The sequence below is a fragment of the Etheostoma cragini genome, chromosome 18 (assembly GCF_013103735.1).
Source record: "Etheostoma cragini isolate CJK2018 chromosome 18, CSU_Ecrag_1.0, whole genome shotgun sequence".
Lineage (NCBI taxonomy): Eukaryota > Metazoa > Chordata > Actinopteri > Perciformes > Percidae > Etheostoma > Etheostoma cragini.
The window spans coordinates 6,827,243-6,845,640 of record NC_048424.1 but is presented as its reverse complement, the minus strand read 5'-3'; the positions used below and the strand labels follow the sequence as shown (position 1 = coordinate 6,845,640).

The 18,398-nt window shown below is 42.0% G+C and overlaps 1 protein-coding gene across 18 annotated transcripts in view; it reads right to left on the bottom strand.

The window, feature by feature from the left end:
• The window catches only part of gphnb (gephyrin b), an 83,610-nt gene extending 66,363 nt beyond the window's left edge, over nucleotides 1-17,247 (bottom strand). For all 18 annotated transcript variants that reach the window (XM_034900889.1, XM_034900890.1, XM_034900898.1 and 15 more), the window contains exon 1: nucleotides 17,060-17,247. In XM_034900889.1, the coding sequence (XP_034756780.1) occupies nucleotides 17,060-17,123 (64 nt within the window). In that variant the 5' untranslated portion in view covers nucleotides 17,124-17,247. The remainder of the gene's footprint in view (nucleotides 1-17,059) is intronic.
• Between the last annotated feature and the right edge of the window lie 1,151 nt (nucleotides 17,248-18,398).

Sequence of the window (18,398 nt, the reverse complement as noted above, 5' to 3'; positions counted from 1 at the left end):
ATCAATATGATATATTGACATGATATCATATTGCAATTGTAATTTATTTATTTGAACAGAGGACAAAAAACATTAATAGATGTCTTGGGCCAGGTTGTAGCAAATTGCAAATTTCCACCCGTAGTCCCAGGGCAGGTAGATGGCACATATGGCAAAACATATACAATACAGATAAATTAAGTCGTAAAAATCTCCAGATTTTAGTGTTGCACATGTACTGTGTGTATGTAGCATATCAATTTACTAGTGGGAGCAAGTCTGCTTAGTGAACAACCAATGCTTTGCTAAGCATCAAAATGAGTGCAAGTTAATGATCATATTGATATGATATGCATCAAAGTTTAAGAAACTCTCCTATATTTGATGTGACGAAAATCTTGTTGAACTACAAAAACACACAATCGACCTATGGTCATGGAGGCATGTCTTAACACTCCCAAACAATCTTTGGCTGAGCACAGACATCAGCTTGCAAAGAGGACATGAACCCTAAAATAGAAACTTGATAGACAAATAGCAAGTTGAATTGTAGCCACTAACTTAACTTTAATTAGCTATAGCGAATCTAATGTACCTACATTTATTTTAATGTATTGCTCTTTACAAACAGAACGGAACTAGACGAGATTCGATAAGTGATTTGTTATTGTCAGAGCTTATCGAATTTGCATCAATTGTAAACAGGGGAACCCAACCGTAAGAAAAAGTGTCCCTGTGTGGAGGCAGAAATCTAAACAACACGTATCTCAAAAATCTGGTAAAAATTAAACCACTATTTGCAAAGCAAGATACCTATAGAAAAGACCGTTTGTGTGTAATTTGTGTGAACTGACCCTTTGATTTGACTGGTTTTCAAAATTCTGCAGCTCAGGTAAAAACATGTTAGAGACAACAAGGATGACATCATTACGGGCTGAGAGAAAAACAAATAAATGAATGAATTCACACCTAACCAGCTTGTTCTACCCAACCCCCCCCCCCCCCCCCCCCCCCCAAATCAGCTCCTTCTGTGAGTGTTATCTATGGCTGCTCCATTAGAGAGCCAGTTTCCATTCTCTTGTTAAAAGCCAAAATGAGCTTGAGAGCAGCTCTATTGATTTCAATAGAAATATGCTTACACTGGCATCATTATAGCTACACATTTCTGATACCTCCTGTTAGAAGCTTCCCTCCTCTCCCCTTCTGCCTCTAAGTCCCTTCGTCTAACCCCCTTCCTTACAACTCCTCCTACTCCTTCTTCATCCTTCCAAGCTGCTGATGCAGGGAAACCCAGGGCTGCACCAGTAAAACCACAGCTTAGCTGCTCATTCCAGTTTGCATCCTCGGACAAGCTGGGTGAAGCTGCATGGAAAACATTTAGCTCATTCATTTTACTTTACTCAATATGACTAAAGATAGAAGGGTAGGAAAGTGGACGGGCTTTGAAATGGATATCTATTGGCTAACATTAGCAATGGGGCTCTTTATCTGCTGGCTTTTAGGGTTTGTAGTAAAACATATGTGCTTAGGACTAATCAGATCAAGTATTGATTGGTCTTCATAGAGGATGCCTAAATGTTCTCTCTGCTTCTTTGTGATCTCTTACTCAAAGGAAAGAAGAGAGGGAAGAATAGAGGTAGAGGTAGAGGGAGGGATGGATAGAGCTACATAGGTTATGGCATGACTAGTCAGTCTGACAGGTCAAAGTTAGGCTGGGAGATGGTCATTCAAAATCAATAGCAGGTTTCTGATCAAAGTTAAGGGATCACACACAAGCCAACCAGGGGACTTGTTTGATGGGTGAAGCAAATGCACATCCATCCACAACCCTGATTGGGACAAACGCATCTGTCAGGTGCAGCTGTCAAGCCAATTTCTGGAGCTGGAGACATGACCATATTGTAAATGACACATTGTTCACTAAGTGGAAAGTTAATTTAAACTGCATCTCCACAGGGTTCACATGTGGCAAAGATGGCAGCCTCATCATCATCTTGTCCAATGGCTACCCTCCACATGACCAGCCCCAGCTCCCAGCCCACAAATCCCATTTCATGCCAGCCACACTTCCAAAATGGCAAGACAAAAGCCCGATCAGCCCAGCTGCAGCTTTAGCACATTGTGCCGCTGATCATCGTGAAATCAGCGAAATAATGCAAAGCGGAACTCTGCAGCACCCAAATCTATGCAGCGGCTCACCAGGCAGCAGAAAGCTAAGGGTGTACCCAGCTGTGGCTTCAAATGGAGGAACTCCCTGCTACTGCTTGCTTAAGGTCAAAAGTGACCACTCCAACCACAACTCCATCAGGTAGATTGCCTTAGTGTCGGACACGTTAGTTGCAGCCCTACATCCTACATTCCCTTTCCCCCCAACACATCCAGTAAGACTTCCTCAACAATGCAGTGTAAGTAAAACAGGCCTTTTGCAGGAAGTATTGCTATATGGTACTGATATATATAGTCAGTAATATTTTCTATAGTGCAGCATTTGTTGAAAAAGACATACTTAAAGAGGCAAACACACAGAGGAAATGAACTCCTATGGATTAAGGGTAGAATCAACACGTTCCATGGGCTGCCATCGCTTGTTGATGTGTTTTTTAATGTGTGAGTGGGTGGGTGGTAATACATGTGTGTATGCAAACCATTCAACTCTCCTTATTTCCCAGGATGCAGCGTTTTACATGCCCACACACACACACACATACACACACACACACACACACACACACACACACACACACGCACGCGGAGTGCCCCGGGCCCAGCTTCACTAATGAAGCAGCCTGTAAGCAGCTACCTTCATTACATTCAATCCTCTGGACAGTGTCAGCAATTACATTGCAGCTTCCCACTGTCAGAGCTCACACACGCACATGTATGCGCACACACACACACAAGCACACAGGAATTGAAACTGTGACCTCTATTTATTAATCATGGTTACTGTGTGAAATAAGTCTCACTACTGACAAATGTATAGAAATGTACTTTATGTGATGTTATGTAGATAAATTATGTAATCACAAATACAGCTTTCTTTCCCCTAGGTCTACAACTAATGAATATTTTCCTTACTGCTTAATCTGCTGATTATTTACTTGGTTATTATTATGAATCCTGTTGGGGCGCCCTGGTTGCCTATAGGGGTTTTGCCTCCGACCATGAACCACAATGGGTTACCCCGTTTTTCTGCATTATAGGAAGGGTCAAATCTAGTTTTTCTAAATTAACATGCCATTCCCCATGCTGTCTCCCCTCATTTCCATGTCATCTCTCTATGTCATAAAAGGCATGCCCCAATAATTACTTTTTTCCAAAAAAAGTATTAATCATTCCATAATAATCAAAATGTCAATTATGATTTCCCACATATCATACCATCTCCAAATCTTTTTTTTCTTTCTGACCAGCAGTCCAAAACTTTTATATAAGAACAAAAAAACGGCCGCAAAACTCACATTTCAGTAACTGGAATCAGTAAATGTTTGACATTGTTGCATTAAAAATGAATTATCAAAATAGAAGATTCATTTTATGTCAATTAACAAATGTATTAATCAACCAATTGTTCCAGCTTTCCTATCTACAAATGAATGCTTACCCAACTTGAATAAATGCTGTGCATTACACATGCATATTTTGAACATGGATTTAATTAATCTAACATTTTCAGCATTTTTCAAACTTATTTACAGTTTCTCAAAATATGCAAGCATGAATCACCATCATTTGTATTCAGAGTTTTAACTACTGCTGAAACTAATAACTATGTTTATTTTACAATGTAGAGCGTTTCCTCAATTACTTAGTTAACAATGTTGTTGTTAATACAGTCAGAGAGTAGTGCCGTCGCAATTTTCCGGAAACCAAGGCAGCGTGTTCAAATTACTTGTTATTTCCAAACACAAGTCCAAAACCCAAAAGATGTTCAATTAACAGAGAGGAAATTAGAGAGAGAGCTATACTGCCTGAAAAATGCCAAACTGTTTTATTCATTTTCAAAAAAGTTGCTGATAGATCGACTAATCATCAACTCTAGTTTTGAAACGTCCGTACGTACATGTGCGTTTAAATGCTGTTGCCAAACTTTGACGTCTGGGTTTTCAGCACATTCATGTGGAATTTCCAAGTGGGTCACTAGTACATAGATGTATTACTCTCCATAAATCTCCTGCCACAATAAGAGAAGACATACAGATGAACAGGTGAAGCAGAACAGAGGAAACTGAGAGAGAACCCCTCTGACTCACTCTTTCAAAAGGTACGCAGCATGTGCCAAAATTGAAAAACCACCAGTCATGCCTGTTGTAAGTAATACATGATGTAAAAGGGCAACAAAGCTGTCGAGCCATGCCACATCATGTCAATCAAACTCGATCTTGTGTGTGTGTGTGTGTGTGTGTCTGTGTGTATGTATGTGTGTGTGTGTGTGTGTCTATTAACATTTGATTCCCAGTTGCTATGATCTGAAAGGATTCTGTGGTAAAAACGGTAAAGGCTTTAAGCTGAATAATAGAAGAGAATGGAGAATACCTTGACCACACACACACACACACACACATAGGGCTGAGGTCAGCCATCAAACACACCTCGTTAGGGAGAAGCTGGCCTCCTCCATTATTCACGTGTACATGATCCCCTCATACAGCTCGCTCCCTCGCTTTGCCGGAGAGATGGAGTGAGTCGAGGGCAGACAGACAGCACAGGTAAAAATGTGAGAAAGGTGGACGGAGAAAGAGAGGTGAGGAGACAGGGACAAAAATAGCGAGCGAGAAAAAGGAAGATGGTTTGAGATAAAATGTCATATACAAGTGAGAAAGAGAGAGAGAATGGTTATATTTATCTCTGAAATCCCAAGTCTTGTAACACTCATCAAACTCAATTTCAATTATCACTGATAGGGAATTGATTAGTGAAAGTGATGTAAATATAAATGTGTGAGCAAGCCAATGACTGGTGTAATTACTGTCAATTATAAATGCTATGGCAGCGCTTACACCATTGCAACTGTACACACTGCAAGGAGAAGCTTTTTTAAATTGAGAACCATCAACCAAAATGTCAATTTTGGAAGCTTTTTTCCAAATATCCTCCCTCCTTAGTGTCACCTTTGCATTTGATGCAACAAAAATAGAAACATTTCTACACAACCATGGTTCCCAAAAGCATGTGTCACGCACATCAATCAATGCATCACACCTCGACCTGGCCGGTCTTGTAGGCCTTGCGAAGAAGGGATGGAGGAAGAGAGGGAAGGAGGGAAAGGGTTTGAACAAGTGACAAGCCAATGGACACTCTGCCAGCCTGTCAAGAAGTAGTGGAAGGGCCGTTGCCAAGGGTGACAGCCAGAAGTCACACAGCGCTTCACCTCTTCCCAGCGGTGCCTTTCCACCTTGGTAAAGATGCTCATCTCACTTCTTATGAATTCCCGATAATAGTATGCGGTGTGTGACGGTTCCTAACCTCAAACTTTTTTGTTGGGTGTAATATGCATTGAGTGTTTAATTGTAAATTAAAAGGCGCTAAAGTTTGCAGTCATGTACACCTTTTGGGAGAAAAGCTAAACATATTGTGCATAGCTTCACTTTGACAAGCTCTGTTTCTTCGGTCTCTCGTGTTCCACCCAAACCTTTTTCAAACTACACCCAACTCTCTTTCTCTGTTTGGCAAAATGTCCAAATACTGAAATCCTGAGTGATGTTGACATAAAAGATGTTCCCTGTCTCTTCTTGCTGTGAGTCAGATTTAATAGCTGCTGCATTACATGGAAGATCTAAGAAGTAGTCCCCCACTCAGCTCCTGAATCTTGTCACCACTGATGATCCCAATCCAAAAGTGTGTTGATGTGTTAGATGGGTACTTCAGCAATTAAGTAAGAAACAGATAAAACAGTGGGAAAATCAAAACAGCACAGGTTGAGATAACCTAACTTTTAGCCCCTAGAGTCAATTCTCAGAAAAACTAGATTTTATCCTTCCTATAATGCATCTCAATATCATATTTTGTTAGTCCCCCCCCCCCCCTCCCCCTGCCTGGTATTGGACTCCAAGCCCAGAATTTGTAACACAGGCTTTCTGATAATTTAAAAATAAACAGGATTACTCAAGTGATGTGGACAGTGTTTTTCTCAGACTTGACAAAGTTCCTCCAGAGCCAAAGAGGAAGTGTACAAGATATCACAGTACACAACTGTTTTCACCACTGTTGGAATTCAAGTTACCTGTGAACAAAACAACACATTGACTTTTCCCTGCTAATTGATTGTCAATCTGCCTTATCTCGCCACCTGCGGTAACATGTTAGCGATCTGACAGCGGGACATCGAATCCAACGCATCCTAGAGCCATCAAAAGTTCCGATGATCCATCCACCTCTGAAAGTACTAAGTGATCCGTACAGATCACTAATGAAAGTGTTATAATACACTGATGTGTGAGGATTAAACCATGATGTAAGGAAATCAAACAGCTGATTGGTAAAAAAAAAAGAAGAAGCAAGCAATGGGCTGTGCAATGTATGAAGTGCGATGCTCAATGTCAGGATACTGCTACTACAGAGATACATCTGGATTTAGACTGTTTATGTCTGACATATTTGACTCTCGAGTATAAGTGTAACCCAGCTAAATTATATCTACATTAGTACAGAATGACAGATGTCAAGTGTAGGCTAAAGAGCAATCTGATCACACTAAAGCCACCTACACATGAGCCGGGGTAAAACCGCTCTGTGCTAGCTGTGCCATTGTTTTCCTACAGGGAGAACGGTGGAGACAACTCGGAAAAAGGGCCACTCTTGCCGTGCGTTCACGGGCATCAGAAAAACTTTTTGTCCCCAGTGAAAACATCATCATTCACTTCATGTAGCAATAACAGGTGAGAAACAGAGTTTCCCATTTGGTGATGCGTTGTTGACAACTGACGTTTGGTTCACTGAAAATATTTAAATGACAATAAACTGCTTATTGTGGACAAATTCCTCTGCCAAGAAACATACACAGACATAACATGTTTCAAATTTTATCCGTGTCCTTTCCCGTTTGTTTTTCTGCAAATAACACAAACAAACACCTGTTGAAGTGCTCTTTGTATGTTTGCATAAGAAAACAGAAGCAAATCTTTGTCATAGTGGCCTCAATTCTTTCACACACCTGATGCTCTGGACTACGCCCAACAGTTTGTGGCATTCATGCAACAAGTTGTTATGCCAAACGCCAATATAACAGAAGAAAAAGAAGAAGAAGAAGATGTATCCCGGCCACGGGAACGCTGGCAGTTGGAAAAACAATGTAATCACGAGGGCGATCCCTAATAATCCCAGGTGGCATGAACGCACCATTGGCATCATGCACCCTTTGGATCATTAAGAAACCAAACAACCAAATAAACCAAATCTAATGTGTTTTCAATTCTTAAAGTTTGTGTGATGTCACTGTCTTATATGTGTGTGTTCACTTTAAAAAAGTTTAATTGGTTCAAAAAGGTAACACTGTTCTACAGAGTACTACGCTTAGCATTATTAGCATAGCCCCTGCTCTCAATAAAGAGCTCTCTATGACATCATTACCCCATCAGCCTGTGATAGATGCTAGATACAGGCGAGCCGACCTCCTTCCCTAAGTGAATCATGAGAGAGGTGTAAGTTTTAGACACCTATTAGATGAGGACTGATAAAGACAATGAATCAATGACTTTTTTCACTTTCTCTCAGTTTTTCCTGTATCCTTAGCCCCCCTCCCCCCGTCCCTCCAGCCATAATTAACATCTCAAGCCAGGACGCTGGATAAAGCAGCAGCAGGCCACAAAAGTGACTCATTAATTAAAACGCACCAGTGTATCTTTTATCTTGATCTGTATCGCCATCACTCAGCAGCTACTCTGCCTTTCCAGGTTATCATGAGGGGCCGACCCAAGCAAAGGGGGGGGGGGGGGGGGGGGGGGAAATCGATGTCTTTCTAGAATAGTGTAAACAAAAAATAAAAAATAAATAAAAAAATTATTTTGTCTGAAAAGCAAAATGCTCTTTGAAACAGCTGCAGTGTTGTAGCTACAGGGCTAAATTGCACACTATGTGTATCGATTATGTGAAAACAGGAAATCATTTATTTAATGAATTAGTAAAATGGACCTAGCATTTAGATGTTATATAGTTGTAGCTTAAAACTTTTTAAAAATTAAAAAGATTTTGAAAATACACTTCAAAAATCTCAATCCAAAAGCCAAATTATAGTCTACTGCTCATCCAAATCTGCTCATCAATTCAGAAGAAGTATTAGCATTCTTCTAATCTTTATGTTTCTTTTTACTATCAGCCAACTAGAAACTCATATCTTTGAGGAGGTGCATTTAAAACAACAATATGTAGAATTTGAACATTTCTGAACTTGGTGCCTTCCCTAGTGGTAGAATCTGAGACCCCAAGCATATTTTTATGCTTAAGACGTTGTTCTTGTGTTTTACATATGCAACTAAAGTGATTGGGTATTGGGCTCTGAGTGGTAAGAGCTGCCAAAACGCAGGTGGCACAAAGCAGTACTGTGCCTGAACGCAACATGGGCAGACACTGACAGAGCACTATAGCTGCTGCTGATACTCAGCTACTGTGCTGCGTTTGCCGCGCAGGCTGTGTAGACGTTGTGTGAGGCAGAGGCATTCTCTCATTTCAGTCAGCACACCTTTCAGGGAGGAGGCTGTGCGACTGAGCATGAAAGCGAGCCATTAGAATGGAAAGCTTGGATTATTTATGCTAGCCAACAGTACACAGTATAAATATGCTAATCGTAGAAAGCTAACAGCCTAAATGGACAGCACCAGCAGTCTGATGGTCACCACAACACGTGCAGAAATATATTAAAACAATGTTAAATTTCTCTAAACTAAACATGTGCTTAAAGCTTGCAGATTTGGGAATAAGCATTATTTACATAAGAGAAATATAGTGGGTCTCCTTTTGCTCAACAACATTTTACTTTTGTTAATAGCTTTTGGGATGTACAGAGAATTTCACCTGTCATGACAGGGAGAGTAGCACATCATATGAATCTAAGAATTTGAACATTTTTACCTTACCACCAATTAAACACTTGCCGGAAGGTGTTACAACTCACTTCAGAACAGTCTTTCCTGTTTATCACCACATAGGCCTAAAAAAATATAAAACAATAGCTTGAAGCTCTGCATGTCGGATGCAAGTTTTTCTGTCAAAACAAGATAAGTGCTGACACTAAAATGCTTCAGCATCTCGTTTGCTAACTCCCAAAAATATCAAGCAAAATCTTCCTTTGTTTATTTTCTGGCTATGCTAGCCTTATGTGATCATCACCTCAAATAAATGACTGATTGTAACACTGCTTCAGGCCAGGAGGGAGTGGGAATGGACCAACTCTCCGACGCCTACGCATGCAGTCTGGGAATAGCTTTCCAGGCAAGCCCATTGGAGCCCTTCTCTGGAGAGCTGACAAGAGCCTACAAGTGTGGAGGCTCCTTGTCCAATGTCTGCCTCTTGTTCTTCCTCGCATCACAATTAAAGACCATTTACAGTAAGGGAGGATTATTTCCGTGAGCTATGAAAGCAGGGAGGGAGAAAGAGGGTTGTGAGCAAAAGGGGAGAGCCACCCCCATCCCGCCCTGGCATACAATGCACTCTCCACTACTCAACGCTGAAAACAATTTCATTGCAGTGAAGACTTAATTCTTATTCTGTGTTCGTGTCCCTGATCCCATATAGTCTATTCTGGTCATGCAGTCCACCTGCCTTACTGCTGTCCACTGTCCCAACTGTGTGTGTGTGTGTGTGTGTGTGTGATGCAGAGAGAGAGAAAAAGAGAGAGAAAGAACAAGCAAGTGAAGGGTCAGTCTGTGTTTCATCAGCTGCTACAGTATAAGCCGCACCCAAAAGAAAGATAAATCCTTGGCTGACCATCTGCAAACCTAAAGTTTAATTATATTTCTAGTCAAACTAACAGCACACAAATCATCCAGGTGCTTGCTTAATCTCTAACAATGCTACAATGCTGTCTTCATGGCCCGTGGTATTGCAATGTTATCAATATTTCTGATTTCACAGACTGTTGAAAACCAGACATATCAAGGTTAATACAGGCAACATTTATGACAGTCTGCATAAAATAGTCCTTCAAATGTAAAGATGTTCTAAAAATAAAATGGGAACTGGATAACAAATAGGAGGCAGGAACAAGTCTATGTCCAAATTGTGTGTGCTGTTTAGCTCTTCTGTTTCAAGTGTATCCCTTTCAAACTAGCATTTTGTTGAGCAGATGCCCACATATTGTTGCAAGGGAATACCCCAGTAGCAGCTTAGAGATGATTCAACCATAGACAGACACAGAAAGAGTTGGGTCAAAGCAGGAAAAAGGAGGAATAAAATCATGCTACTGGGTAGACACGCGCCTGGGGCTCTTTGATTCCTATCCAAGCCACGTATCTTTAGATCTTCAGTGAACCGAATGTTAACATCTATTTTGTGTTTTTTGTTATCCAGTCATGATGTCAGCTATGTCAGGATATTACGTCTGGCTGTCTCAGCGCTGAGTGGAAAAAGGGCAGGAATAATAAAGTTGTAATGCTAATGAAAGCACAGACAGACTAATGGCAAAGAGGGAGTTAGCAATGCTTTCACACTAGGCTGAGTGGTGGCACGGCCCTTGATTTTGATTCTGGTCATTTCAATGCTGAAGTATCTTTAAACTCCTTGTCGCTCCGCCGATGTGAGTCGAGTGCAGATTTGAGTCACGCTTGCCTCACCTTGCGACGAGTGAAGATGTGAGTAGCGCATGCGACACTTGGCGAAAAGTACCATACAAGATTCTAACGAGAGACTTCTGTAATGTCAATACAGTAAAAATGGACTTACATACCAAAGGTTGTTCACTGCTGGCTACAAGTTAGCAATCAAACACGACAATGTTGTCAGTTGAATTGCATTTTGAGTTAACGTTAGCAATCAAACAACCATAGATAGCTAAACCGTTTTTGAAATGATTCCCACCTTCTGTTATTGACCTGAGAAAAGTTTTTTATTTCATAGATTTCACAAATTTCAGTATGACACGGCATATCGTTATCCATCTTTAACGTCATCCATCGAGTGGTCGAAGATGGATGACATTATGCCGTAAACTGTTTAAATCTGAGTATGCGCAACTCAAATCTGCACTCGACTTACATCGGGGACTGACACTCCTATCTCATCTTTCATTCAACATCTTTCTAGATCCTGTCGCATAAGCGAGTAAAACACTAGAACAATGTCAAAATAACATCTAATTGACGTTTCTTTCAGGGTCTGTTTTATAGTCTGATGGTGTATTTTTCTCATTCCCCATGGATAACCGGCAAAATGTAAACAACGTGATGTTACCAATACAACAGTTGAGTTTGGGAGATTTTTCAGTTTTTTCTCCCAGTTTTCAAAGTTTCCTTACTATGGTTACCTGTCAAATCTAAATCCAGTTGGCTAAAGGAGTCTGTCAACAGCTACGCGCTTGGTAGCCAGTAATTGTAGTTAGCGCTCCATTTCACAAAAGTGAGGAGCTCAATAAATGTACTGTAACATGTGCAGTTTACGCTAAAACAAGCAAAATTACATATTTATGATACAATTAAACTTTATGTGAATCACAATCAACTCAATAAACTGTGAAACCTCTCTTACAAAAGACAGCAAAAGGCATTCTGGTAAATTTATGAAATCTCTAACTGAAACTGAAAACTAAATCACCTTTAAATTACAATATGCTTTTAATAATTAACTTGGATAACAGAACCGTATTAAACTATAACATATTTTTTCACGTGAAGTCAATAACCAACAATATTGCCATCCCCTACAGAGGCACCTAAGCCAACAAGTAGGAGTAGGTCCCTAAACAGCTTCCCACCAGCAAAAATGGCCAAGTGTGTTAGATGGAATTAACAATTGAGTTAACGATACCAATGCAGAGAAATTTAAAAACAATTTTAATCATATAAAACTCTGAACCCTATCTCACTTTGGTGTACTTTGCTTTACTTTACTTTCCATAATATACCATTTGCAAAGCAACCATAGCATTAGTATTGCATTTTGCGTCCATTGTCATCCAGTGCAATAGCTCTGCCATGAATTCTCACAACAAATACTCACGCACACTGAGACATATTTCCTGAGTGCAAGGTGAAAGAATTTTGGAAAATGTAGTAATATCCTAAGATAAGAACAAAAGAGCAAAAGTAGACATAGCAGGATGGGGGGTTGGGTCTTCTGCAATACTAAATGTCCCAGTCTGATGATGTGAGAAACCATTGGCTTGCAAAGTACACAGTAGATCTAGTAATTCAGAAAGAGACGGCGAGAGGAGATTGTTTCATAACCTGGCAACTACCAACGCCATTTGTTGACAGATGACGGCGTCTCCTACTTTTGGTCAAGGTGCTCTGGCGCACTTAGGTCGCCCCTTGCTGACTTGACTCTTGTTTCTCAAGTGAGCCTCTTTAGTGCCTGAACTGTTAAAGTGAGCTTGGGACAAACTCCAGAGATTAAAGTTATGTGGACAAGCAGATTAAATAGTTATTATCCTATCAGCCGCCAAGACACGTACACAAATGAGCAGGCACACATGCATGTTGGATAACCCACGTTCACGCACACAAACACATGACAGGAAAGGCAAAATATACACACCCACACAGACACACACACACGGACACACACACACGGATGAATCATTTTCAACAAATTCACATATTTAGTTTTGTGTTACTGTTTAACGCATGTTCTTTCACAATGGATGATTATCAATACGCTTTTTTTGTTGTCTCAAACTAGACATATTGATGTACCAAACCCTTTTCTCCGACCGCTTTATGGGAAAACCCTTCACATCTTTAAGAGACCAACAAAATGCAGACCACAAGTGATTAAGAAATGGGCCAACACTCCGCCAAAGTAAAAACTTACATCCATTCTGCAGGGATTCGCAGAATTAGTTCCAGAGGGGTTCAGAGAGCGATCTAAAATTGGTTGTTTGGGGTAGCCTGCCTGCTGTTGATTCATGTCTTTCTGTTAGACATGTGAGTTTAGAAAGCCGCCCACACATCCCTGAGCCTCTCTCAGTTGTTACAACTGAGGCTAAAAAATAGAAGAGAGAGAGAGAGATTTATACAGAAAGAGAGAGAGAAGAGGGAAACGTGTGCTGTCTGTCGCAAAGTCAAGCTTTTCTGCCATGCCTCCTCATTGGAAGCCCGGTGCTGAGTGTGTGTCCACATCTCTTTGAGGGAGGGCTGGAGTTAACCCACACACTCTCAGCGGCCAGCATCAATGGGACTTTCTATGGGCTGTAAATCAAGCCACACATCCAAGAGCATCTGCGGCCCGTGCATGGGGAGTTGCCGTATAATAATACCGTATGGTCACACACATACACACTGGCTTTATACAGATTAAACTGAATGCCTTTTATAGGACTCTCTCTCTTTGCCAGCCTCTCTTTCCCTCTCTCTCTCAGTGTGTGATCATAGAAGGTATGCATACAGCTCTATATTTGGGGCTGGAGGGATTTGCTAAGCTGTGTTTTCCAGCCAGAGCAGAGAATTAGTGCAGAAAGACAAAGAGCAGAGCAGAGTCACATGCATATGCACATACCACACATGTAAAGGGCACACACACACACACACACACACACACACACACACATACACACACACACACACACACGCACACCCACACACACACACACACACACACACACACGCAAATGCATACATATGCATAAAAGCTCAGCTGGTGTGCGCCCAATGTGTGGTATAACTCTGCCTGGTTTTCATGTTCAAATCTTGAAACATCTGTATGAAACCTTTTTAAGGCAAGAGAACTGTTTGCATTTTATTTAATTTACACTATGCATCATACTAAGCCAGACTACCAGACTAGCATCTCTACAACAAAGTATCAGAATGTGTCTTAACACACAATTTATCTTTAATGTGTGGTCCTCTGCCTGTCACAAACCTGAGGCCACAACTCACCACATCTTTATTTACGACTGTGTCTCCGCATACACAAACACACATGCATCAAGCAATTAAGGCACACACATTCAGCTGAAGTGAGGGAGTGTGTAGCTGTGTGTCCAGACCCCGAGGCAGGCCCAGGGAGAGAGACACAGGACAATTAAAACTCATGCTCAACAGGAAGAAACACTGACAGCTAGAAACTGGGCACTGAGCAGTCATGCATCAAAATACACACACACACACACACACACACGCACACAATCACGTACAAACAGGTAGACAGAAAACCCCTCACAAATACATACATCACAATAGGCTGAGCACAGCATGAGAAGCTTTCATCCACTCTTTACAAAGGTCACATTTTCAGTGTGACATCTTTGACAAGTGACAGCATGTTTAGCCCAATTATCCTGTTTCAAGTTGCCTACCTCCTTTTCCTTGCAAATAAACTCCACCTCATATTCAAACATTTCACAAAATACATAAATAATTTCCCATTCTCACACACACACACACACACACACACACACACACACACACACACACACACTTGACCATGTCAACCTCATGTCCTTTGCCCTGTGTGTCCAGTGTCTAAACAGAGATGTCCCCTGGTAACTGTCACCTGTCCAGAGGGATGTGGGGCTAAGTGATGGAGTGAGCCAAGGTCTCATCTCCTCCCTGGTGACTGAATGCAGGAGTGGACAGCTGACCTTTGACCCTCGCAGGAAGGATATTGAGCACTGCTCTAAACTGTATTAGCATTCTACTCACACAGGCTCTATAACACAGAAGACTAATGGCATGAACACAGTGGATGAATAAGACTGAGGTGTGGCGACAAAGGTTCTGCGTTATAAAAGAGCTCCAACCTGAATATTTGGAGCTTTGCTACCTTGTGGCAGCACCACAGGGGACATTTTGCTGTCAAAATGCATCATGTCATAAAAAAAAAGAAAATCACACAGCGGGCTTTTTAGCCGTGAGTAATCCTGCCACGATTACATTCTTAAAAGGCTGAGGGTCAGGTAAAACATGGCAACTTAATGCCACAGTGCACTCTTTCCTCCCCGTTTTTTCTCTCTCTCCTTTGATGCTTTGTTTCTCTGACAGTGCAAGCCCTCATACTCCACACACACAAATACATCAAAAAGACAAATGAGGCTGTCGGTTGAGTCCCGGCACGTCTCAACATTGACATATGTATGCATGAATTGTCAATACTGCCCAGCTAGATCAATCTTGCAATCTGTCACTACACTAGAGATACAGTTGGGGATTCAAGTGACCGATGACACATAGAGAAATGAACCCCCTCTGATGTGGTGTGGGCATTGATGAAAAATGATGGCTGAGTTCTGACTTCTTGTTGGTGACTATGGACAATGACCACAAATCTGAAGACATGTTTGTTTCCTCTTAAAACACCAAATCCTCATCAGTTTGTGACTATTTTCTTTCAAATAAACTCATAATTCCTCATCATACAGTAAAAAGTGTTTTTGAATAACTGACGTGAGATGGGGTTTTCCTCCTCTACATCCCTGGGTGCATCTATCCGATGCAGTATTTATTACCGTGGTAAGGTCAGTACCGCACTGATTTGTGAGTGACGCTGGATTTCAGCACCATGGACAGCGCTCTGCCTCTCTCTCCAGCTCCAGAGAGAGGGGATGGAGAAGGAGACGACGGGTGGCTGTGGTGTTTTTGGTGTTGTTGGTGTTGGGGGTTTCCCTGGCAGATTGCAGGAGAGGGTCTACACAGTCATTCCTCCATCGCTACACATCGCCTACCACCTCCTCCGTAACGGATTTCCATACGGAGGAATACCGTATGTGTGAGATCACGGCTTTCATGAAATATTGATCGACCCAGCCTCACACAGGATGGACAGAGAGAGAGAGAGAGAGAGAGAGAGAGAGAGAGAGAGAGAGAGAGAGAGAGAGAGAGAGAGAGAGAGAGAGAGAGAGAGAGAAAGAGAGAGAGAGAGAGAGAGGGGGGGGGGGGTATTCCTCTGGATAGCTTTTATCGTGCATCTGCCCTACCACCTCCCTCCCTCCCTCCCTCCCTCTTCACATCGTCCAAAAATTACTTTCCGATCATGCCAACAACCGCTGGATTCACCTCGCTCGATGCTTGACGATCAGAAACATGACAAAGCAATAGGCTGCGCGCACGCACGCACTCACAGACACACACACACACAGACACACACACAAGAAAAAATGAAGGCCGGCGGCGATCAGATCTAACACCATCCGCCGCCTCATAGCTGCATGCACATTGCATCCAAGCGCATAAAACGTTTCCAGTATTGGTAAGTGAGAGAAGCGCCGTCATCGCGTTGCATTCAGAGGAATGTCCGGTTTTACCCGTGTGTTCAACCCCACCAAACCAAGCCAGAGCCGTTATCATGTGTCACGTAAACTCCTCGGCCGGCACTATCATTCACAAAATAAGCCACATCTGACATCTACACGCATTTTTCCAGATTTTTTTTTCCAGATCACCCACTGCTCTTAATAGGCCAAGGATGCGCTCATCACCACATCCACCTTCAGCAACTGTCGTGAGCAACACTTCAAAAATCGCTGTGGTCAGCTGGGTGTCAGTAATGCAATCTATATCCCGAGCATCTTTAGCAGCGAGGCAACACACGGTCAGCTGTAATTTTCAGCTCTGACAAGCCGATAAGGACATGAATTATTCAATACACATAAACTGAGCTCTTGTTCTTCAGTAAGAAAAACGGCTCGACAAGAAATCTACACGAGCGGACACAAACCAATGCAGAGCCCACATTTAGCCGAACACTTCCACCGCATAAGCACTGGATGAAATAGAGCATGTACATGAATGCATACCAGTAAAATGAAAATAAATAAATAAACAGCTTTAAATCAGCGTCGCCTTCAAGGGGCTGCAAACGCCAGTGAGAGACCGAGAGCCGCCGCCGCCGCCACGCAAAAGCCATCCGGCATGTATGAAGATCCGAGCGGACAGACAGCGGAAATGAACTCATGGAAACGTTGGCAAAATGTGAGTGGAATTTCTGCGTTTACCTGTCAATATTCCGACCCGGATTTGGTGGTCGTGGTTCGTTAAAATCATCCCGTCTGACGCCATGTTCAGCAGCGCTGTCGCCCGCACCGAGAACTCACGGCAGGGCCCAGAGCCGATCGCATCGAACCTAGTGGGGAAAGGGAGGGGAGGAGGAGGAAGAGGAGGAGGAAGAGATGGAGAGAGGAGGAATGGGATACAGCAAAAAAAAAAAAAAAAAACAGTCAGACGAGATGAGTAGAAAGTCGAGCGGTCATCAGGACACCTACAGATAAGCGGGCAGGATGCGGGGGCCGTTAAAACCGCACACATCACTCAGCTGGCCGCCTGCCACGGTAGTAGTGTGGATCCCAGATTAAGTCTTATGGAGACCATTATTGATTTCCTGTGAAGGCTTTTAGGGGAGACTGACGAGCAGTAGCCTACATCTGCTGATGCCACTCACTTTTCTCATGTCCTTTGATACCACCTTTGAAGCTGGAATTTTACATCCCTGCAGCTTAGAGACCTCACATTTCACCCCTAAACTGATAAATAAGAGTATCAGTTCTTCAATCGGAAATAGTAATAAAAGTCCTTCCCACTCCCACTAATTTGATCTCCATTAGATGCACCCTTGCTTTCAGAGATTAAAGTGCCCCTCTAAGGGCCACGTCCCAATGCAGAGGCCTAAGAGAAGATCACAGTCTGACCTTTAAAAATGCAACATCCCCTGGCAAAAAAAAAACAACGCTTCTATTTCTAGACCGTATGCACGCTTCCATGGTGTATCATTTCTCTTATTCATTCTCATGGAAAGAATATGTCCATCCTCCAGCTACTGTTGGGAATCTATCAATATACATATTTCATTAACACACGTACATGAGCACAGTAGCCGTGGCAAGAAATGGGGCAACTCTTCCAGCATGACTGGTTTGCTTCAACGTGTCTGTATCCAATGACCTGACCAAAAGAACTGACACAATTTCCACACTTTATATAGGCCTAGTAGCCAATTCCCTCTTCCATTGTGTTTCAATTAAATACAGGAGGTGTGAGTCAGCAAAAGATATGAAATAGATCTTCAAAGCTTATTTGATGTCTTAACCTGACTCAATTTATCTAATTTTCCCTCTATAAGCTCCAGTACAACCTACAGTATATATGGCCTATTGTTATACTGTACGTCATGTAAACAGCAGTAGTTAGACAATCTTTCAATCAAGTTTTGGCCTATTATCTACCATGAAAAGTCTAGTCTGGTTAGCTGATTGAAGCACTTGTTGTAGTTTTTGTTCGACAGTATACAGCTGTGCTTAAATTGCACTGGTTTCTTAACCTAAAGGCTACGTACCGGTC